At 34.5% G+C, this 21,471-nt stretch overlaps 1 protein-coding gene across 1 annotated transcript; it reads left to right on the top strand.

Moving 5' to 3' along the window:
- Positions 1–19,642: 19,642 nt before the first annotated feature.
- On the top strand, positions 19,643–21,079 carry LOC111879938 (clavaminate synthase-like protein At3g21360). The gene is made up of 3 exons (XM_023876364.3): positions 19,643–20,052; positions 20,153–20,406; positions 20,467–21,079. Exons 1-3 carry the CDS (start codon positions 19,672–19,674, stop codon positions 20,831–20,833), a joined length of 1,002 nt encoding a protein of 333 aa, XP_023732132.1. The 5' UTR covers positions 19,643–19,671; the 3' UTR covers positions 20,834–21,079.
- The last annotated feature ends 392 nt before the right edge of the window (positions 21,080–21,471 follow it).

The raw sequence follows: 21,471 nt of genomic DNA, 5'->3' as shown, positions 1-21,471 counted from the left end.
AATGAAACTAAGTTTTATAAAGAGGTTAACATGTAACAGTGTTTGGAAATCATTTTGAAGCAGTTTTGTTGACAAGACAATTTAAGGCATAGTAAATCCATTGGCGTACTAGTCATTAATCACATGTGATTGATATATCTAGTATGATTCAACTTGTATTCTCCCCCCATAAAAGCATTTAAAACATATAAAACGCTAATTAAGGGGGGTATTGTGACAACCCGAAATTTCCATTCGGTCAAACCCTAAAAGTCAACCACTTCGTATCATAAGTTAATGTCATTATTTCTAATTGGACTTAGTCAAAGTACCTACTTGGACAAAGTGTTGAAAAGATTCAACATGCATAACTCCAAGAAAGGTGAGTTACCCATTCAGTGTAACGCTAGATTGAGTAAGACACAAAGCCCTAGTACGGAGGCTGAGATAGCAGAAATGAGTCGATTTCCTTATGCTTCAGCTGTAGGATCGATCATGTATGCTATGACGTGTACTCGACCTGATGTAGCCTTTGCTTTGAGCATGGTTAGCAGGTATCAGGCGAACCCTGGAAAGGAACACTGGACTGCGGTAAAGAATATCCTCAAGTACCTGCGAAGGACTAAGGACTGGGTCCTTACCTTCGGTGGGAGTGATGACTTGAGAGTTGTAGGGTATAGTGATGCTAGTTTCCAGACTGATAGGGATAATTTCCGCTTTCAGTCAGGCTGGGTCTTTACCCTAAACGGAGGAGCAATTTCTTGGAAGAGTTCCAAGCAGGAGACAGTGGCTGATTCCACTTGTGAATCAGAGTATATAGCAGCAAGCGAGGCAGCAAAGGAGGCGATATGGCTAAAGAACTTCATCGGAGACCTTGGAGTTGTTCCAGCTATAAAAGAGCCAATGGAGATTTTCTATGACAGCAATAGTGCGGTTGCCTTAGCCAAGGAACCAAGGGATCACGGGAGATCCAGACACATCGACAGAAAATACCATTTTATCAGACATCGAATTGAAGAAGGACTCCTCATGGCAAAGAGGGTATCATCGGATGAGAACCCGACAGATCCCCTCACGAAGGGACTGAGTAGGGTTAAGCATCTCCAGCATGCTCGGAGCATAGGGCTGAAGGATGATATAAGTTTTAGTAGTTAGATAACCCAGAAATTTGTAAAGTGTAATTGACATTTGATGATGAATAAAAGGTGTTTTATTTATGAGTAAAGTGTTGCTATCTCTTGTCGATCGTTTACTATATTTCTTTTGCATGTTTTGACTTCCAGAATAATTTTGTTTGGTATAACATATTATTCAAACCTCCACAGTCGGTCATATGTCGGAAGTAGGTATGAATCAAGACTGTCATGATGGGTTGTAGAGGTCTAAGGTGTTGGACAAGGCTACAACAATCATGAGTGCTCATAAGTTCTGAGCATTGGACTCAACCCACGCTCACTGGAATCACTTCATGGAATTTTATCTCGAGTGATCGTGAGACGGTAATATCATATAAGTCTTCAAACCTAGAGATATGATTTGTTACTTACGAGTTGGTTATGCATTGATTGTACGTAAACGCATTGGTAACTCGATGTTATAAAACGTGCCTTTGTGTGTAATTCAATGAGTGGTAGAACAAACATATGAGTCGAAGTTTATCTGTTCCTTCTTGGATTAGAAGCTGATATCTGGGCCCCTCGATGATTTTGTTTTGACCTATGTACCGGGCCCGGTCAGAACTAAATTGATGTGTTCAGTTGAGTTCTATGTCAAACAAATCGGAAATCGGGAAACAAATGCTGGACAATAAGCAAGACAATGTTCCATGTGTTTGTCCGGCTGATATCTAGAACAGAGGATTATATGATCACTTATCTAAATGGCGCGTTCTAGTTCAACAGAGTTTAAAGAGCTACGATTGCGGATCGGTTCCTGAAGTTATACTTGCAAATATAGTTACTAGACTTATCCAAGTGGGAGACTGTTGGATATAGTGTCTAAGCCCATAACTATATTTGGTATATACTTGACCCGACCCGGCATGGTCCATTTGGGTTGCACTTCACCCGAACAATTTATGGATAATATTTGAGAATAGTACAAGTTATGATTTATTAATATATTATAAGTTCTAATATATTAATATCAGATCATATTATTTAATTAGTAGTGATCTATAATTAATCTAGGATTAATTTAGTGATCAAAGATATTACTAATTAAATATGGGCTTCTATATTTATATAGTGTGGGCTTATGCTTATTTGGAATGGGCTAAGCTTGGATGGAGAAGTTCATGGATACTCCATGGAGCTTTAACCCATGGATCTCATGGAAATGAAGAGACATGGGTATTAGGGTTTACATGGATGTAACCCTAATCCACCACACTATATATAGGAGGCTTTGGCTCTTGAAATCAAACTAGTTGAAGCAAGTGAACACTAGTTAACACATGTTGAGGTGAGGGCCGATTTCAAGAGAAGTGTGACTATTCTCTCAAAGTTCCAAGTTTGTGGTGATTTGTGACTTTCATTTGAGGCATCCACATTATTGGTGCTAGGCTCTAAAACTCCAAGGAATCAACTACAACTACAAGGTAAGTATTTCTACTAGCTTTATTTGATTCAAGTTCCCCATGCCATGCTAGTTAGGATATAAGCCTTGGAAAAATAATTATTTGCATGTATCTTAGACAAACATAGATCCAAGGTTTATTAGGGTTGCATGTACACTTAGGAAGTGTTAGAATGCTCAAAACCCATCAAAAACAACACATGGTCATTAGGACTAGAGTTTACGAATGTAAACTCTAGATTTTACTTCCGTAAACTCCTTAGGTCGTGACCATCAAAACCGTAAACTCCAAGGGAGTTTACCCTTGGACTCTAAACACACTAGCTTTGCCCTACCAACACTTGGATGCAATCCTTGTGATCTTTAACACTTGAAACAAAGTGTTTTCATGTTTTAGAGTGTCCCAGATTATTTTATTAGTTGTAATTTGGCTAATTAGTTATATATATGTTCATTATATGATAACTAGGCTCGTGCGTGTGTACAAGTCTTCATTTTACAAAAAGCACCGTACCCGACACTTCAATCCAATCCACTCACCACAAGTGAGTTCATACCCCTTAATCAATGTTTGAACTGTTTTTAAATGTTTTATGGGGGGCTATAAGTAGAATTATGCTAATTATTATATCAATCACTTGTAATTAATAAGCAGCATTTAAATGATTGGCTACTCATTAGCCGTTTTACCAAACAGTTTTCCTTCAAATGTTTATCGTAAACACTTATTCTGTTTAAAAATCCTTATTAAACTCTACATTTTACTCTGTATGTTTCCATTCAAACACATTTACAATTGTGTTTCAAACAAATGTTTCCTTATACTTAAACTGTTTTATCAAACCCATGCTTTCAAACCGTTTTATAGATTGACATCAAGTCGATCTTTTCTTAGATAATAATTATGTTCAAAGGTTTTACAAAACTTATTTTATGCTTTTATATTATAAATTGCATGCCTTTATATGTATAGTTATATAAGAAATGTTAAAAGGACTTAGGAAGGCTATCCACCCTATTTCCTTTTCCTCGATTTGGATGTGGTCTGGTGGGATATCGGGTACCCGTCCGAAGGTCGTTTAAATATTAGTTATATATCATGTGTACATATATAGTCATAAAGGTCCTTCCAGTGCAGCCAATGCCCTTGGGTAGCAAAGGTATACATCCATGTCCATACGTACCAGTTAGATTACTAGTAGACTACCATATGGGTAGTTTAGGAAGAAACTAGAACTATTACTAGAAAGCGATATCATACAATGAGTCAGTTCATTCATGAGTCAATACTTGCTAGATAGAGAGAACATACATTACAGCCAGAACATTACAGTACATTACTATACTTACTAGAAAGAGAACATATACAACTATACTAGAAAGAGAACATATACAACTATACTAGAAAGAGAACATATACGATTATACTAGGAAGAGAACATCTACAAACAATACTAGAATGAGTAACAATACATTAAATATACATGAATACGTTAACAATTGTGATCCACTGTATCGGAGCATGCCTTAAATGTCATGGCCCGAGTTGTAGCCAGAGTCTCTTGGAGGGAGAGCATGAGTTTGTGTATAGATCTATATTGGATTGACTATCCTACACCTTGCTTCTAGCTACAGCCGGACCTGCAAGTCTGCGGGTGCCAAACGTCATTTCTTTTTACGACCTACCTTAGTCGTTGTTAACCAGTCAATAGTATGGTACAATTAATCACATGATGCCTTAATATAAATCCGGTTTAAGGTAGTTAGTACAGCAGTAGTTCCTATAATACAACACTACAGTACTACATTAATTTCCCCCTTACATATATCTAGTGATCATTTCACTTAAACATTAAATGTACAAACTATATTTTGTTAATGACAGTTACACTTGGGAAAATTACACACTTTTACAAGGAACGAACATTTAGAACAGTTAAGTCTTGGTAGAAGACTACATTGAGAACAGTTAGGTCTTGGTAGAAGACACCCTTATATAATAGTAGGAATCATAGGGATTACTACGGTTTTTCAAACGTTACAGTTGTTTTACAAACATTTTTACACTTACAGTTCGTATACATTTTCCATACTTACAGTTCATATACAAACAATTTCTTACATATACATTAAGACACTAAAATACTTATGATCTCACCAGCTTCAAAGCTTATACTCAATTTAAAAATAACTTGTATCCTCAGGTCAAACATAGACAGGTACCGATGCAAGGTTTAGAGAAGATGGAGCTCGTTCAAGACTCATCATTCATTTTGATTTATGCTTTAGTGTTTATCAAAATTTGACAAAACACACTTGTATTATAATTATATTATTAATGCAATGGATGATGTTGTTACTTGTTTACTACTTTTCATTGTTGTGATACTGTACATGACGTCCTCCGCCCTAGAAGGTTTCCACCGTTCTTGGTTTTGGGGTGTGACAGGTATGAACTCACCTGTTAGTGAGTGATGCGACGGTAGGATCGGTTTAGGGGGTTGAATGTCAATTGTGGACTTGAGCACAAACGAATCCTATTAACCATATAACGACATATGTATGTATACAATTAGTTTTTGAAGCAACTAATTACAGAATTGGGACCACCTTAGGGGCTAGTAAACACTTATATTGAAGTGTTACAACCATATATGATTGTATATAAGGGGTGTATGGCTATACAAGGGAGTGTATGGTCAAAATACACCATATTAGTGTGTGTGTGTGTGTGCAGCCAGGATGTGTGTGCGCCCGCACACTCCCCATGAAGTGTGCCAAAACATATTCTAAGGCCTTAAGACCCATCTAGGAAGGTTTCTCACTTCATATTCTAGCCTTATATGGAGTTCATTGCCATTTTAGGACCTAAAAAGGGTGTGTGCGGCCACTATGAAGGTGTGCGGCCGCACACCCTTCATGAAGATGATAAACTCAAGTTTTTCAAGCATACCATCAAGTGTTCTTAACATATAACCAGGTATAACAAGTATATACATGTTATATAGGCTTGAAACAGGTGATTAGAGTCCAAAACTTAGTATGTGTTCTTGGTGTTTTTGAAGATCTACACCAAAAACGTGTTTTCATGGATCTAAGTGGGGAAGAAGGCTAGTTAAGTTCAAGAATCAACAAGTCATAGGAGGGATTACTTACTTTTATGAAGATCAAGATGAAGATTTGGATGATACTTGAGAGAAAACGTGTTCCAGCTTTGAAGGAGTAGGAAAAGTGTTCAAAAATGACTAAGAATGGCATATATAGGCAAGAGTGTGTGGTTGGGATGGGTGTGCGGCCGCACACACCCGTGTGTTGCCGTACACTCAAGTGTGCGGCCACACACTCCATGTTTTGGAGTGTTTGGCCCGATTTTGCGTGATGTGCATCATGTTATCCCATTTCTAGGTTCCCACCTTAATTGTACTAGGTTTAGAACACTCAAATAGACCCCAAACAGTGCTAAAAGCTAGTAAAACGAGTCTAACTTTGATTCAATTGGTCTCTTGTACAAGATAGAAATTTCGGGTTGTCACATATTATATAGTAAGAAACTTTTTTCACACTTCAATGGTCATAAACTAAACCGTTTGTATACATTCCAATAATACATCACTATGTCAATTCTCCATTACTTTTAGCCATAAACGGCTTCACCAGCATTCCACTACTCACAACCAACATAAGTAGATTAATTATTTAATATATATATAGCCTAGTGTATCTATAATGCAACTCAACCAACTCAACCACGATGATTAATTACTTGATCACCAGCTAAACTCAGCTAAACTCGGTAACCATTTGTTACCAAACTCGTCAAGCTCCCTAAAACAATCACATAACGACTTAATCCTGTAATCCGTTAGTTCATTTTAAAATATATGACAATTACATAGACTAGGGTTCATAAACCTCCTGGTTAACCAAGTCAAGAATTCCACCGGGGAATTCATCTATCAAGCTTACTATTGAGTTCATATTCTAACAACTAACACTGGTTCCAATAACCCTTGTTTTAGAAAGAAAAAACATTAAGTGTTATTGATATTTATCTATTTTTTTTTAAGTTTGAAAAAAGTTGTGATATTTGTTATATATATAATTTTCCTAGAATTAATTTTATATAATTTATCAAATCCATGTACTCTCCGTTTAGACCGAATACTCCTTACTCCATAGTCGCTCGCCCTGGGGAAGCCTAATGGGCTTTGCAACATTAAAGAATTATGAGGAAACGCGTTGTGGCACTCTATGGGCGCACCACGCCCATATAACTGTCTAGAGAGCCACACACCTCAATTCCCTAGCACGTGTCTCCTCCACGCTACATGTCTCCAACACCGAACACCTTAATGCGTTGTAATAATAAATATACTAAGCATTGTGAATTTTTACCGTTGACTAAGGTTAAGCATAACCTTGACCCGACACAAAGCACATATATATGCGAGTGTCGTGCATTTCCAACAATACCAATCTACTTTAAAAAGTGTTATATTCTCCTTTCAATTCGCAATGATACACCATAACACCTTTCAAACTGCATTACCATTTCTGTAATAATATATGTCATGAAACACAAGTGTTAGAAAATCGTTTTACTGACAACACCTCTATTTTTAGTGACCAAAATTGTTGTACTCACTAATTAGGATTTTTCTAGTAGTGAAGCCTTTAAAGAAATAATGATATCGCCTGTCATCGGTGACTTCAGCAACTGCAGATTAAACCTGCATTTTTGCAGTTAAAAATGTTATTTTACGGAAAAGAATAATCGTAGATGATATCGTGTTTAGCGGATGACGTCATTTGCGGAAATTGTGGTTAAAAGGAATCTTTTTTATTTTTTTGCTATTTTTTGGTAATTTTTTTAAAATGACTATGATATATATATTTTCTCTTAAAAATATGAGGTATGCTTAAAGTCAGATACTTTATCCATGGTTTACACACGTAAATATATAATGAAAAAATCGTAAAAAAATAATACAAATTGAAAAAGGTTCATGATTATAGTTTTCTTAGGGATATATACAGTAAAGTCCCAATATTTTCATCCATTTGAAAATAAAGTTTTAAACTTTATTTTTTTGAAAGTAAAGTCCAAATTACCGACAATTTTTGAAACTTTTACCCTTTTTTTCCGCTTAGCCGGTAATTATGACTTTTTGTAGTGGTGTTGATTATGATGGCATGTGCGGAATTAGAAAGATCTAGTGATTCATTATGTAAAATCAAGAACACAAGGAGTAAATAAATCTTTGTAAGCTCTTATTAGATCTAGAAAGATTATACAAATGGGTTTGTATACGAATTCTCTCTCTAGTCTAACACTCCAAAATGGACTCTTACATAATGGAAGTTACTCACTTCCTATTTATAGGAAAAGACTCAACCCATTTACACATACAAAGAGGAAAGCCTAAACACTACATCCAAGCATGACTTTGCACCCTAACATTCTCCCCCTCAAAGTTAGGATTGGATGTCCGACTTTAATCTCCAACGAGCTAGCGCGATCAAGACCAAACTCCCCCTCGAAGTAACATCGGTCTTCAAATCCGCAAATGAATGTTCAACAAACCCGAGAAGCTTCGAATACCCAACATTTCTCCCCCTTTTATAATCAAAAAAATGATTATAAAACCCACTAAGGATGAGAAGCACCCGAGGAATAATCTTCACAATACTCCCCCTTGATGTGTACCAAAAATGAATCACCAAAAATCTTGCATTGAACAACAATCACGAAAAAACCACAAAAAATTTTCAATTTATGAAAAATTTTGACTTTTTGGGTGAAAGTTGCAATATTTTTCAAAATCCGGGTAAAAATTGTCACTTTCTGAAACTTGCAGGGACTCGTTGCGCCTAAAACAGTCAAATATGCGGAACTCTAGACCATTTGCGAAACCGGGCATTAAGTGAAAATTCGCACAAACTGCAAGGACCAGAACTGAAAATGTTGCAATTTCTCAGCTTTTATTGCTATTTGCGAAATTGGGTATTTATTTCCAAAAATGAGAAACTGTAGGGACTGTTTTCGAAAATTTTGTTGTCTTCCCCAATTCACGAATATGTCACAGTCAAAGTCTTCGCACGTTCAACAAACTCTTTCAGGCTAATCTTCGCAAATCACTTGCAAAACATTCGCATACTGACACATGAATGCGAATGAATCACTTTGATACCAACCCATTCAACCAATTGCGAATCTTGTTTGACCATTAAACAAATCAACCAATTTACAACATGAAAACTTCGCATCTCTACCTCGAGTAACCAAATGTGAATCCTTTTGCTTTTATATGTGAATTGCTTTTGAAACCCAGATGCAAACTCCATATTACATCTTTATATGCGAATCCGATTTTGATTCACACAAATGCGAATCTAGTTGCAAACGATCTTGACCTCCAATTAAAAAAAACGATATGCGAACCCAAAATTTTTCAGTTCTTCCAGTTATTCAACACCGACAGCTAAAGCTAAAAACCAATCATCCAAATTACGAAATTTCACTCTTTCGTTTTTCAATCAGCAACCCAAAATCAAGCTTCCTTGTAAACACGAACAAACACATAAACAAGCACAAAATCGATCCCGATTATTGACTCTTGGTAACAACCTTCGAACATTTAATCTAGGCTCAAGACTTCATCTGTCTGATTGAAACCAAATTCGTCACCGATTTAACGAAGTATCAAAATTAATATCACAAAATCACAAAATCGAACCCAAAATTGATATCAAACCGAAAATCTAATTTGTTATCCGTCGACATTTCGCTTTTCAGTAAAGATCGACCCCAAGCTTGCGAACAGTACTCCCCAATTCTCAAAATCGACTCCAAGATCTTTCGAAAATTTTCTTATGATTGCAAATCACAAGCTTCGTTCTACATGCCGAAAAACATCAAACAGTTTTTCTGTAAACCACTCACTACTAGAAAAAAGGCCTTTTACGACGCTCATTGCGCGTCGTAAAACGCTCAGACGACGCGCAAATGCGTGTCAAGGAAGGCCCTGTCATAAAGAGAGACGACGCGCATTTACGACGTGCATTTATGACGCGCATTTACGACGCGCGGTTACGACACGCAATGCGTATCAAGGAAGGCCCTGTCATAAAGGAAGACGATACGCATTCACGTGTCGTAACCTTATGACGCGCGTGTTAATGACACGCAATGCGTATCAAGAAAGCCTCTGTCAAGAAAGGCCATGTCATAAATGAAGATGACACACATTTTTGCGTATCATAATTATAAATGTTTTAAAAAAAATATTCTTTATAGATTTACTAATTTTCAAATTAAATTTGTATTTAATGTTTCATAATAGAAAATAAAAGATCATATACAAAAAATAGAATCCATTGCATAAATTTAATGTCATACAATTCTATTTCTTACAATATATAAATTTGCATCTAATCTACTATGTACATCAAATTCCAACTAAGTAAAGTTGCATCTTGCCTTTCATAATTCTTTAAGACTAATGCTCTAAATAGCTGATTATATGGATAAGCAGTTGTACATTGGCCCATCTCACTCAATAATGACTTAGCCAAATTGAACTCCAAGTCTTTACTGCATCTTGCTGATAATGCTGCAAGATTTAAATCAAGTAGCTTCATATTCCTTTCTTCCATCAACTTTACCTGATGCACAAAATACATAGAAACAAAAAAAAAAACATTGTATAGGAAGGGGTAATTACTAAAATACCCCTTCACCATAAACCAGTAAAGTTGGAGCTAATCAGAATCCTTTGTATCTCCATTTCTTTCTTTAATAACTCAAGACTAAGTCTCAAATGTTTGTAAACCTAGATTGAATATAATGAAAAAATGAGAACCAAGTATTTGAGAAACTTTTTTGGGCAAAAAGAAGCAGAAAACCTTTATGGAACATTAAATGTGACTTACATCTAGCTCTTCAAGCACTTTTTGGCATTGTACTTTGTTTGAACCAGATGTTGCAGCAACAAAGTAAGCTACTCTTGGATAATTAAAATCACCCATATGCTGCAGAATATAAACAATTCAACCAAAAATGAAAACAAAGAAAGAAAAAAGTTAATTCAAACATTAAAGCAAATATTTAAAAGTAGTAATAACAATAATATAAATATTAAAAAAAAAAACTTATAACATTTCAAAATGGTTACCCTTGTATGGCCACTATATTCTAAATTGTCATCCACAATCCATTTCCCATTCATTAATCTGTAACAAAATTTAAAAAATAAAAATAAAAAAGTAGCTACCCATATTCACGATATTCTTACTTATTGAAATCGACAACAGTTCTTCTATAGAAACATCCTTCTTGTTCTCCTTTCATGTGTTATGTTGGAATTTAAATTCTAGATATTTTGTCACCAATCTTTCTGTCATAACATAATCAATGTACTCATATTCTAGTAGCAATATTGAAATTTTAATTCTAGATATTCTGCAAAAACTCATTTTTGTCTCTCAGTACCCTGCAAAAAAAGGAATAAGTTATTCTGTCAAAAAGGAAAATCAAGAATTAAAGATACATTGAAGTGAAAGTCAATTAGTCAAACCTTTTGAGGTTTTTGCAAAACAGAATCTTCAAATGCCTCACCAACAACCACTTCTTCATTTACATGTTGTTGACCATCAGAATACTTCACAGGCTGACAATTAGTTACTGTTGGTTGAATTCGTATAACCAATAAACAATTTGAACAGCTCACAATTAGTTACTGTTGGTTGAATTCGTATAACCAATAAACAATTTGAACAAGTGCATACCAGTTCATAAGGGAGATTTTTTCTTATGTACTCATCTGAATCTTCCTCCCACTCCATAATATCCTACTCCTAAAGAAGAAATTATTTCAATGTAAACATTACTTACTTGCAGTTAGGATTTTGATGCAAATGCATTTTCAATTAATAATAAAAAAAAAAGAAAAATACTAGAAAAGGATAAATAAAATCTTTTTATTTGAGGTGGGAACAATTGTCGATTAAAACTGAACTAAGGATGATTATTTAACATTTTCAAAAAAACATACTAAATTTGCAATTCTAGTAAATTATAGGGATCATATTTGTAATTGCTATATTACTATTTTTTTTACGCACGATATAATTCAAAGAAGAAAATCAGGGTATTGTTATCTTTTGACAAAACGCAGAGATATCTTGATTTCCAATTTCCTGATTTACTTTCACTTCAAAAGGTAAAGTTTTTCTATTTGTAAATTGATTTTTGTTTTTTGCTTGATTTCCAGATTTGCTGATTTCATTCTTTATCAACTAATCAGTAAATTGGTTTGTATTATTCTAATGTTATTGAAAGAATGTATGAATAATAAAAATGACGAGGGCCTTTCTATTATCGCAAAAGTAATGAAAGAAAAAATTGACAACTACTTTGGCGATATTAAAAAAAACGAACATCTTTTTCTGGATGTTTTTTTTATAGATTTGCATCCAAATTGGTGCAAAGTTAATCTAAGATCAGATGGAAGGGAAATTGTAAACATAAAAATAAAGAATATTCCAGCGGCAACAAGTTATAAAAATAAAGAGGAAAAGAACAAGAAACATGAAACACGTACTCCTTGACATGGGTGGAATTAGCTTCGAAGAAAAAAGGTTTTGGCGTTCATTCAGGACTTTCCTCGAACAAGTCATGGACGACTAAATTAACAACATCAACAGGTTCAGCCATAGTCGTGAACAAAGAGCTCCATATCGCAAGAAAACAGAGGTTAAAGCATCATGAACTATTTATAAACTCTTAAGGGAAGAAAAGAGTGAACCTGCGGTTAAACTCCATGAATCAGCAACAATAATCAACTGATATAGTACTCAAAGAATGCATCATGAACTAAAGACAAACAAAAATATTAAAATTCACATGAAATGATGAAATGACTATAGGTGCCTTACTATTTATAAACGAATATCAGTACAAATACTAGAGAAGACTTTTCTAAGGATTAATTACCATAGACATTGTTATGCCTTCAAGAGCATGACTATGCAGCAAAATATCACGAAAATTCGCTGGTGATACACCAAGATCAAAGTCATAGTATAGCTCCTATCAATCGAGAAAATAAGTGATGGATAAATAAGCAATCAGATTACATGATGCATTGGTAAAAAAACTCACATAAAGCAACTGAGAAAATCCAACTAAATGTAGTCTTCTATGTTCCAGTAAGATTCCAAAGCCTATATATAATTTGCATAAATTAACTGGTGCACACTTAGCAATTGGAGCAACATGAAAAATGGAAGAACGACAAAAATAGGGCAATATTTTCTCACTTGCAACATCTGGATTTCCAGGAGAATGATTCTTATCATTTGGTGTACAAATTTCCTAAAGATGTTGGACAGTGTAGTCTTTACAACTTACAATTTGAAGCATAACTCTTCTGAATGCCATGAATGGTTCTAACAGGCTCATATGTAACTGTGCACGATTCAGAATACAGCTCCATTTCGTATTCAACCATGACAGTTGACAGATGCATTAAATAATTCAACACATTAGCAATTGACAACTAATACTAATAAGAACAACTACCAATATGAGCAATTTCCAAGTAGCACTTGGTCCATGTTGGGGGTCAATGGTCTAGATAAAAATAAAATAGTTGATGATACTGATGCAATAAAATAAAACATGTAAACACCGATAAGAACTGACATAGTATAAATCCATCCCGTTCTCTAGAAAGAATTATTGGATGCTTAAATTGGTGCTCAAATCATAGCAAAGTTGCATCATAACAAAAGGTGTAAGTTTATTTGATCCATCATAACAAGATAGTTGCTGAATAGATTGATTTACCTCATCCCAATAGGAATTGTCCATTCAAAGATAAACTGCTAATATGATACATCCAGGCTGAATGTAACTTTCAATATTAGTACGACTGTGTAAGAACCAGTCAAGAATCTGAAATTTACTCAAAATTAGTTAAACCTAATCCAGTAATAATAATTAATAGCCAAAACCCAAAGTCTACAAAACTATGATTCTGGAGAACAAGAGGCAACTCATTAGGATCTTTTCCAAATAGCTTGAATATAATTCGGTCTGTACGACTCTGAAAAAAAATGTTAATGAAAATATAAATAAAACATGGTCAAGAGGCAACTCATTAGGAATTGGACAAGTTTTTTGGGTTATTTTCAATGTTGGGGTTGATGAGGGTATTCATGCCTTTTACATAAACAATTATAAAGATAAATTTTATACTTCTGGTTCCCTACTGGAACTAGATGGTGACTGTGTTCGGGTGCCTACTTGTTAGAAAAAGTAATCGTCTGAGAGTTGAAAACCAATAAGATTCAAGTTGTTAAAAGTCAAAAACATATTATAAAAAATAAACTGAAAATAGAATAGAAAAACAAAAACTAACCTCTACGATTACTTGGTGATTTCTTGATTAAAATAACATCACACCATCATTTTACATAAATAATACTAGTGATTAAGAGGAACAACCGGCTATCTGAAAAAGCAACCTGAGAAAGCAGATCTGCAGCTATGTGAACTGGACTAGCATATTTGTCATGAAGCTCAAGAACTGCAGATAGCCCTGCAGGCATGCCAATGGATACCTTAGCCTCACTGTTCTGTCAAGTGTCAATATACAAAAATAGTTAGGTTTTTATATTAAATTTGTTAAAATTTTGTTTTTTTTCACAAATGGGATCACATAATTGGAGAATCATTTTTGTAGCCATCACATACTGATTTCCAGGGCCATAAATCTTCTCGACCTTAGGACACCATGTTCAAATTATGTTGTTCAATTTCATCTTTCCAACTCTACCCTCCATGCCATTATTAGTTTCAATAGGACTGGGAGCTTTGTTATATTTGACAAATATGTGATCTGGAAAGCAGTTGGAGTTCCTCTATCCACCATTGAAAGATTCACATATCAATTCTAGTAATTCACAGTGGTTCACAATTCATGTAACTCCCTGTTAGATGAAAAAAAGAAAAGTCCACATAGTTAGATGGGTTGGATTATTTCGATTATGATTACTTAATATTTTCACTGAAACTAATCAATTGACATGAGCAAAAAAAATCTAATTACTAATAGGGAATACCGTAACTTAAACCATGAGGAATTGATTTCATAATCCAAGAAGCAAAAATTACAAATCAACCATAGTGCCAAACACCACTAAATGAAGTGGAAGCAAGAAAGAAGAAAAGAGTGGAACTCTACTAACCATTACTATGGTCAAGCGATTCAGATAAGAAAAAAAATGGAACTCGATTAGCTTGGAGAGGAGCGTGAACAAAGACTAGTTATCATTTTTACCTGATTTCCAGATTTCACTCATGTTTCCTCGTCTTCTATTAACCATGTCTACACTCCATTGCAATCAGCGTCTTCGTGATTCTGAAGGAACGATACAATATCGATTCTAGCTCTGCCCAAAAACCCTAGCTTCAATGGCCTTGTGAGCATTCATTGACAAACGAGACTCTAACCCTTTGATCATGGTGACCAGAACCCCTTCAATTTCAATAGGAACCGAAATCCAAGTTCCAGAAATAGTTGATTTTGTTGCCCTATGAATGTAAAGTGTTCAATTTCTTGTGAGAAATGAAGCAATAAGGATCGATCTATGGAGGATGTGGGTCATAATTTGAGGAATGAAAAAAAAACCTAATTTAAGGATGTGGGTCGATTTTCGGTATGCAAAGCCAACGGGGTGCTTATAAAAAGCTTTGAGAAGCATCTGAGTCAGTGTTCTTATCAAAGGCTTTGAGAAGCATAATAAGTCGTAACAACGATAAGTCAATTCTTCATGTTTCATTCTCTTTTCGTCTCTGCCTCAGAGGGAGACTAGGGCTTGAAATTTCTTGATCTTCAGAGAGACACTAGAGTAGAGATCCGATGAGACGATTAACAAGTAAGGTCAGGATTAGGGGAGAAGCGGATTGGAGAGGAGGGAAAGGAGAGAAACGATTGTGAAGATGAAAGATAGAAAAAAGGTAGAAAAGAACAAGGCGGGTTTTCAAAATTTTGGGGATTTCATTTCCCCCTATCTACTAAACGCGCGTTCAATAAAATTATAAAGCGACGCTCATAGAGGACGCGCGTTTAAGATATAGTGCCTTCCGTGTTTTTAATTTTTTTTCTTATAACACTAAATTAAGGGCACACAATAATGCGTGACCTAAATCCTTAAATTTTTTGAAGAGATGACACTTTTTTAATGTCACTCTCTTTTGCGTAACATAGATCAATGAGTGTCGTGGTTTCCACGTCGTAAAAGGGTCTTTTTCTTGTAGTGACTTTTTAGATCAAATACCAATTTCAATCAAATTCATCTGACGTTCTTCACTGTTCATCATCATCATCAATCATTTATAGCAAAAACTTGCGATATGATCAAATCGATATCAAAATTTCATCGACAGTTAGAAACCAAATCAATCCAAACATCGATTATCCAAGAACATGAAATTTTAACTTTTGAAATCGACTTTGCAATTGAATCGATTTGTTTCATGAATGGAAATCAAAACTCAAGAACACAAAATTGAAGAACTAGCGATGAAAGAACTTGTAACCTAATCAAAATCTGTCAAAGAGTGAAATTGAAAAGTGAAATCATCAATCGACTTCAAACATTAATCAATAATCGACCTATTGAACAAGATCATAGGTTCAATTCACAGTGAGAACTGAAAGTCGAGACACAAGAACTTCGATTTCAAAGAATTCCATGAATGTACAACACCTTTATGCGTATGATGTTGAACTAACAACTGTAAGTAAGTCCAAAGGTTTATAGACTCAATATTGATCAGTTATTGGACTCACGAAATGAATAGTGATCGAATAAGTTGGACTCAACAAACATTAGATTTTTGAAATAATGGGCTAAGAATTAATTGATGAATAGTACTAAAAAAATTGAATTTGATTTTTATTTTTGAACTTTTTGATCTAAGAAAAATAATTGGATCAACTATGACGTTGAAATGAATTAGATCCAATGAGGCAAATCGATCAAAAATGAAAAATGCAAAGTACGAATTGAAATCATGGATGTTTTGGAATCCATTTGAGAATTTGAGATACCTTTTTGACGAATCGAGTTCCGTTTTCAACAAACGAATCAAATTTGGAAGATCTTGGTTCTTTTGTCGGAATGAGAAAATCTCCAAATCGAACATTGTACCACCCACCATACGAGATGTACAACTCGTTCTTCGTGTTCTTCATGTTCTTCATCAAGCCAAGAACATCTTCAAAAGAATCATTAATACATTTGGGTTTTGACTTCAACTTCAATGCAACCTTTGGAGATTGTTTCTTTGGAACCCAAATTTTCTTCATGGATTTTGGCTTCACAACATATGACGATTCTTGTGAGTAAACCCGCTTGTTCTTTTGATTCATCTTCTTCTTCTTTTTCTTTCTCATATTTTTGCATCTTGAAGACTTGACTTCATGAACAAACCCACTTTCAACAACATGAACATTTTGAGTTCGAATCAAATCTTTTGGAGTTTTATATTTGTGAATTTCTTGAACCACCGGCTTCCGATAAGGAATCATTCCTTCAAACGAATCACAAGAACACAAATATCATCGGATTGAACTCCAATTGAGCAAAAAACTTTTTCATCTTGAGAATCAACTTGAACTCCTTTTTCTTGAACATCAAGAACATCACATTGAACTCCATTGTTTTGAAATTCTTTTCCTTGAACATCATGAACACGATGAACATCATCAAGAATATGTTCTTGCACTTCACGACAATTTGCATAATATTCAAGTCTATTTCTTCCCGGTTTACAATTAGCAAGAGGAATTCCTTTTATGACTTCACCATTCCTCTTATTTCTTCGTCTTTCTTGATATGTTGTAATCAATCGATCAAACAAATCTTTGTTTTGATAAATTGGATAACCAATGAAATCTCCCTTTCTATCCCTTTCTCTATTTGACATAAGCGCATCTTCACTTTGCGATCCAACAGTCAATTGATAAAGAATGCATTCAAAAGAAGTGTATACGTATAGAAAACTTTCATTCCGAACCAACCATTGCTCCATAATTGCTTCTTTTCTTTTGAATCAAATATTATGAACTTGAGTTTTCTAGAGAGAGAAAGTGTAAATCAAGTAGATCTCTAGAGAGAGAAAGTGAATATGAACCAAATTCTAGTGAGAGAAAGTGGTACAAACAAGTATTCTAGAGAGAGAAAATCGAATTATGGATCAAATCAAGGAAAAAATTCGACTTCAAGAACACAAAAATACTCTAATCATGAAGATCCATAAGAACATGAAGAATCACCAAATCAAGATCGCCATCAAGGATCAATTCTTGATGAAATCAAGAACACCCGCTCTGATACCAATTGTAGTGGTGTTGATTCTGATGGCATGTGCGGAATTAGAAAGATCTAGTGATTCATTATGTAAAATCAAGAACACAAGGAGTAAATAAATCTTTGTAAGCTCTTATTAGATCTAGAAAGATTATACAAATGAGTTTGTATACAAATTCTCTCTCTAGTCTAACACTCCAAAATTGACTCTTACATAATGTGAGTCACTCACTTCCTATTTATAGGAAAAGACTCAACCCATTTACATATACAAAGAGGAAAGCCTAAACACTACATCCAAGCATGACTTTGCACCCTAACACTTTTTTGTCAAAAAAATAAAGTTTAGGACTTTTTTGTCAAATCGTCAATTAGGACTTTACTGTAAAAAAAATAAAATTTAGGATATTCTTGTCAAATCGTTGAAAATATTGGGACTTTAGTGTATATATATATATATATATATATATATATATATATATATATATATTCTTTTTTTGGTTAGAAATTTAATGGTATGATACTCTTTAACCATAAGAGTTATTGAAAGTTTCTCTAGTCAGCTAGATCCTATTGAAATCTTTAACGTTTGCTTCTTGTTACATCGTTTTTTTAATCTCAACAAACCAACATTGAAAAAATAGAGATAATAACCAGGGTTGTGTTCTTTTTTGCAGTCCCAAAAATGGAGAAATAAGAAACCAAAAAAAAAAAAAAAAAAACGAAATTGCCCTTTTTTCCCTTCTCCACATTCACACTTTTTTGACTAGGCATGTGTTGTTTGTATTTGTATCATATGTCTCCACTATTTAGTTCAAGATTTGGTAGCGAAGCAAGAAGAAAGTTTTACAAGTCTTTTTACCATTTCTGGCTCTCTCTTTTGTATATGTATCTCATGATCGTGATTGTGTCAAGGTAAAGATGATGGTAAGAAAAACTGTGGTGCTGCAACAAAAGTCACAATTAAAAATTTTTGGGTTACGAAAATACACTAAAGTCCCAATATTTTCAATGATTTGACAAAAATATTCTAAACTTTATTTTTTGACAGTAATGTTCTAATTGACGATTTGACAAAAAAGTTTTAAACTTTATTTTTTTTTTTTGATAAAAAAAGTCCTAATTACTAGCTAATCGGAATAAAAAATAGTAAAAATTTCAAAAACTACCGGTAATTTGGATTTTACTGTTAAAAAAATAAAGTTTAAGACTGTATTGTCAATTTACAGCTCAAATTCAAAAAAAGACAAAAAAAATTTACAGCCCAAATTCAAAAAAAGAAAAAAAAAATTTGCTATAAATTACTCTATACCGACAAACGTTGTGTAACAAAAATTATTATAATTTCAGATATATAATGTAAAAAAAACTCATTTTTTTCTTCTGTAAAATAACGTCATCAGTTTGCAGTTTGATTGTTTTTGCAAAATAACATCATTATTTTATAAAATATAAACAATTTTCTAATAATACTTTGAAATAAGATATTTTCTGAAAATTTCTTTTATATATTTGTAAGATTTTTTACGGTAAGAAGCAATTTACAATTCACGGCCCACTGAGACCATTTTATCATCTTAGATCAATGTATTAATTATTAGATAAAAGCATGTGATTCTTGTGATTATCCCAACTCCCATTTTTTAAATACAAGAACACATCGTGATCATCACTATATATAATCCAATCTAGGAAGCATGCAAAAGCATCCCACTACACAACAACACAATCAAAATGGCCTCCGGCAATATCTTCCGAGAAGTAGAACTACCTGAGCAAAAACCTGACAGCGATGGCGCTCTTTTCCCAGCGGTGTTATCCCCGATCTCTAACGCTGATTTTACTTCAACAGCAAAACTCAATGGCTTTGAAGAGGCGATTAAAGCTCACAAGCCATGGCTCGAGTCTCTTCTCCAGAAAAGAGGTGCTATCCTCTTCAGAGGCTTCCCTGTAAACTCTACTTCCGACATGAATGATGTCGTGGAAGCATTTGGCTTCCCCGAAGCGTTCTATGTCGGTGGCAGAGCCTCTCGAACGAAAATCCTTGGCCGAATTTACACCACAAATGAAGCTCCTCAGGATAAGACTATTCCTTTCCATCACGAGATGGCTTATGTAAATACCTTTAATCTATCCATATGGATCTGTTGCTTAATTTCTCAGATTATTATTATCATTTTTTAAATCGACTGATATATGTCATGCATGCAAACAGGTTCCAGACTACCCATCAAAGCTATTTTTCTTTTGCCAAGAAGCACCACGAAGCGGGGGAGAAACTCCAATTGTTTTGAGTCATATCATATATGACAAGATGAAAGAGAAGCACCCAGATTTCGTTGCGAAACTTGAGGAGCATGGATTGACGTATACGAAAATAATGAGTGACGAGGATCTTCCATCATCTTTCACCGGCAGCGGTTGGAAGTCGGCATATATGACCGATGACAAGAATGTTGCAGAGGAAAGGTTTGTATACATTTCGCTACACTAAGTTGTAATACAAGAATAACATTAATTTAATCACAGGGCAGCGAAGTTGGGCACAAAACTGGAATGGATGGGGAACAGTGTAAAAACTATAACCGGTCCGGTGCCAGGCATAAAATTTGATAAAGGAAGTCAACGGAAAACTTGGTTCAATAGTCTCGCAAATAGTTATGGTGGCCCCGCGAATGCTGAAATTTATGACGACAGCAGATCTATTGAGTTTGGGAATGGTGAACCTTTGTCGGATTCTGCCATGAAAGATTGCTTGCGAATCCTTGAAGAAGAGTGTGTTGCAATACCTTGGAAGAAAGGTGATGTCATGCTTGTTAATAATTTGATGGTTCTCCATAGCCGACGCCCACTAATAAAGCCACCTCGCCGCATTCTCGTTTCCCTTTGCAAGTGAGGGAAAACAGGAGTCATTCAAACTACTATTCATGCAAAACTATCCCATTCTCATAAATTATTGTTTTTTAATCATTTTGTACTATATGTTTGTAATAAACCGAATCCTGGTGTTCGATGCCAGGTAAGTGGGTGGAGATGATGATTTGAAACACATGTTTAAAAGATTTCTATTTTTATGGTTTTTGTAAACTATAAATGTCATATGCTCGTTTGTTGTTTTATAGCTTGCTCATCTATTTTTATGGTTTTTGTAAACATTAAATGACAAGTAGACTTGACACCTCATTCAACTCTTCCATTATACTTTCCATTGTGGATGCTCTCAGTTCTATGTTTATCCACTCTTTTAACTCAAATCATTTTCGAAAACGCACTACTGATGTTGTATATAAACCGTATCATAAAGTCTGTTTGATATTAGTCTCTATGCAGTTTAATGAACAACCAAGTAGCGTATGAGCTTTGTAACCGAAACAAATTTTTTTTCATACAAAACAATTTATGCATTAAAGTGTTCTATTGTACAACTTCATAAAAGTTGTGTAAAGTTTTGTACGGAGAAAAATTGTTTTGTACAAATCATGCAAGTTGCGATCCTTGGTGGGTGTTGTGGGCTACAAAAAATACCCTCCTATG

Source organism: Lactuca sativa, chromosome 1, assembly GCF_002870075.4.
Source record: "Lactuca sativa cultivar Salinas chromosome 1, Lsat_Salinas_v11, whole genome shotgun sequence".
Classification (NCBI taxonomy): domain Eukaryota; kingdom Viridiplantae; phylum Streptophyta; class Magnoliopsida; order Asterales; family Asteraceae; genus Lactuca; species Lactuca sativa.
The sequence above is the reverse complement of the archived record's forward strand: the minus strand, read 5'-3'. Positions and strand labels throughout refer to the sequence as shown.

Excerpts from the sequence above, each read along its gene's own strand:
- LOC111879938 (XM_023876364.3), top strand. The coding sequence starts at position 19,672 with ATGGCCTCCGGCAATATCTTCCGAGAAGTAGAACTACCTGAGCAAAAA. Across the intron at positions 20,053-20,152 it reads TCCATCACGAGATGGCTTAT|GTTCCAGACTACCCATCAAA; the intron begins GTAAATACCTTT and ends GCATGCAAACAG. Across the intron at positions 20,407-20,466 it reads AAGAATGTTGCAGAGGAAAG|GGCAGCGAAGTTGGGCACAA; the intron begins GTTTGTATACAT and ends ATTTAATCACAG.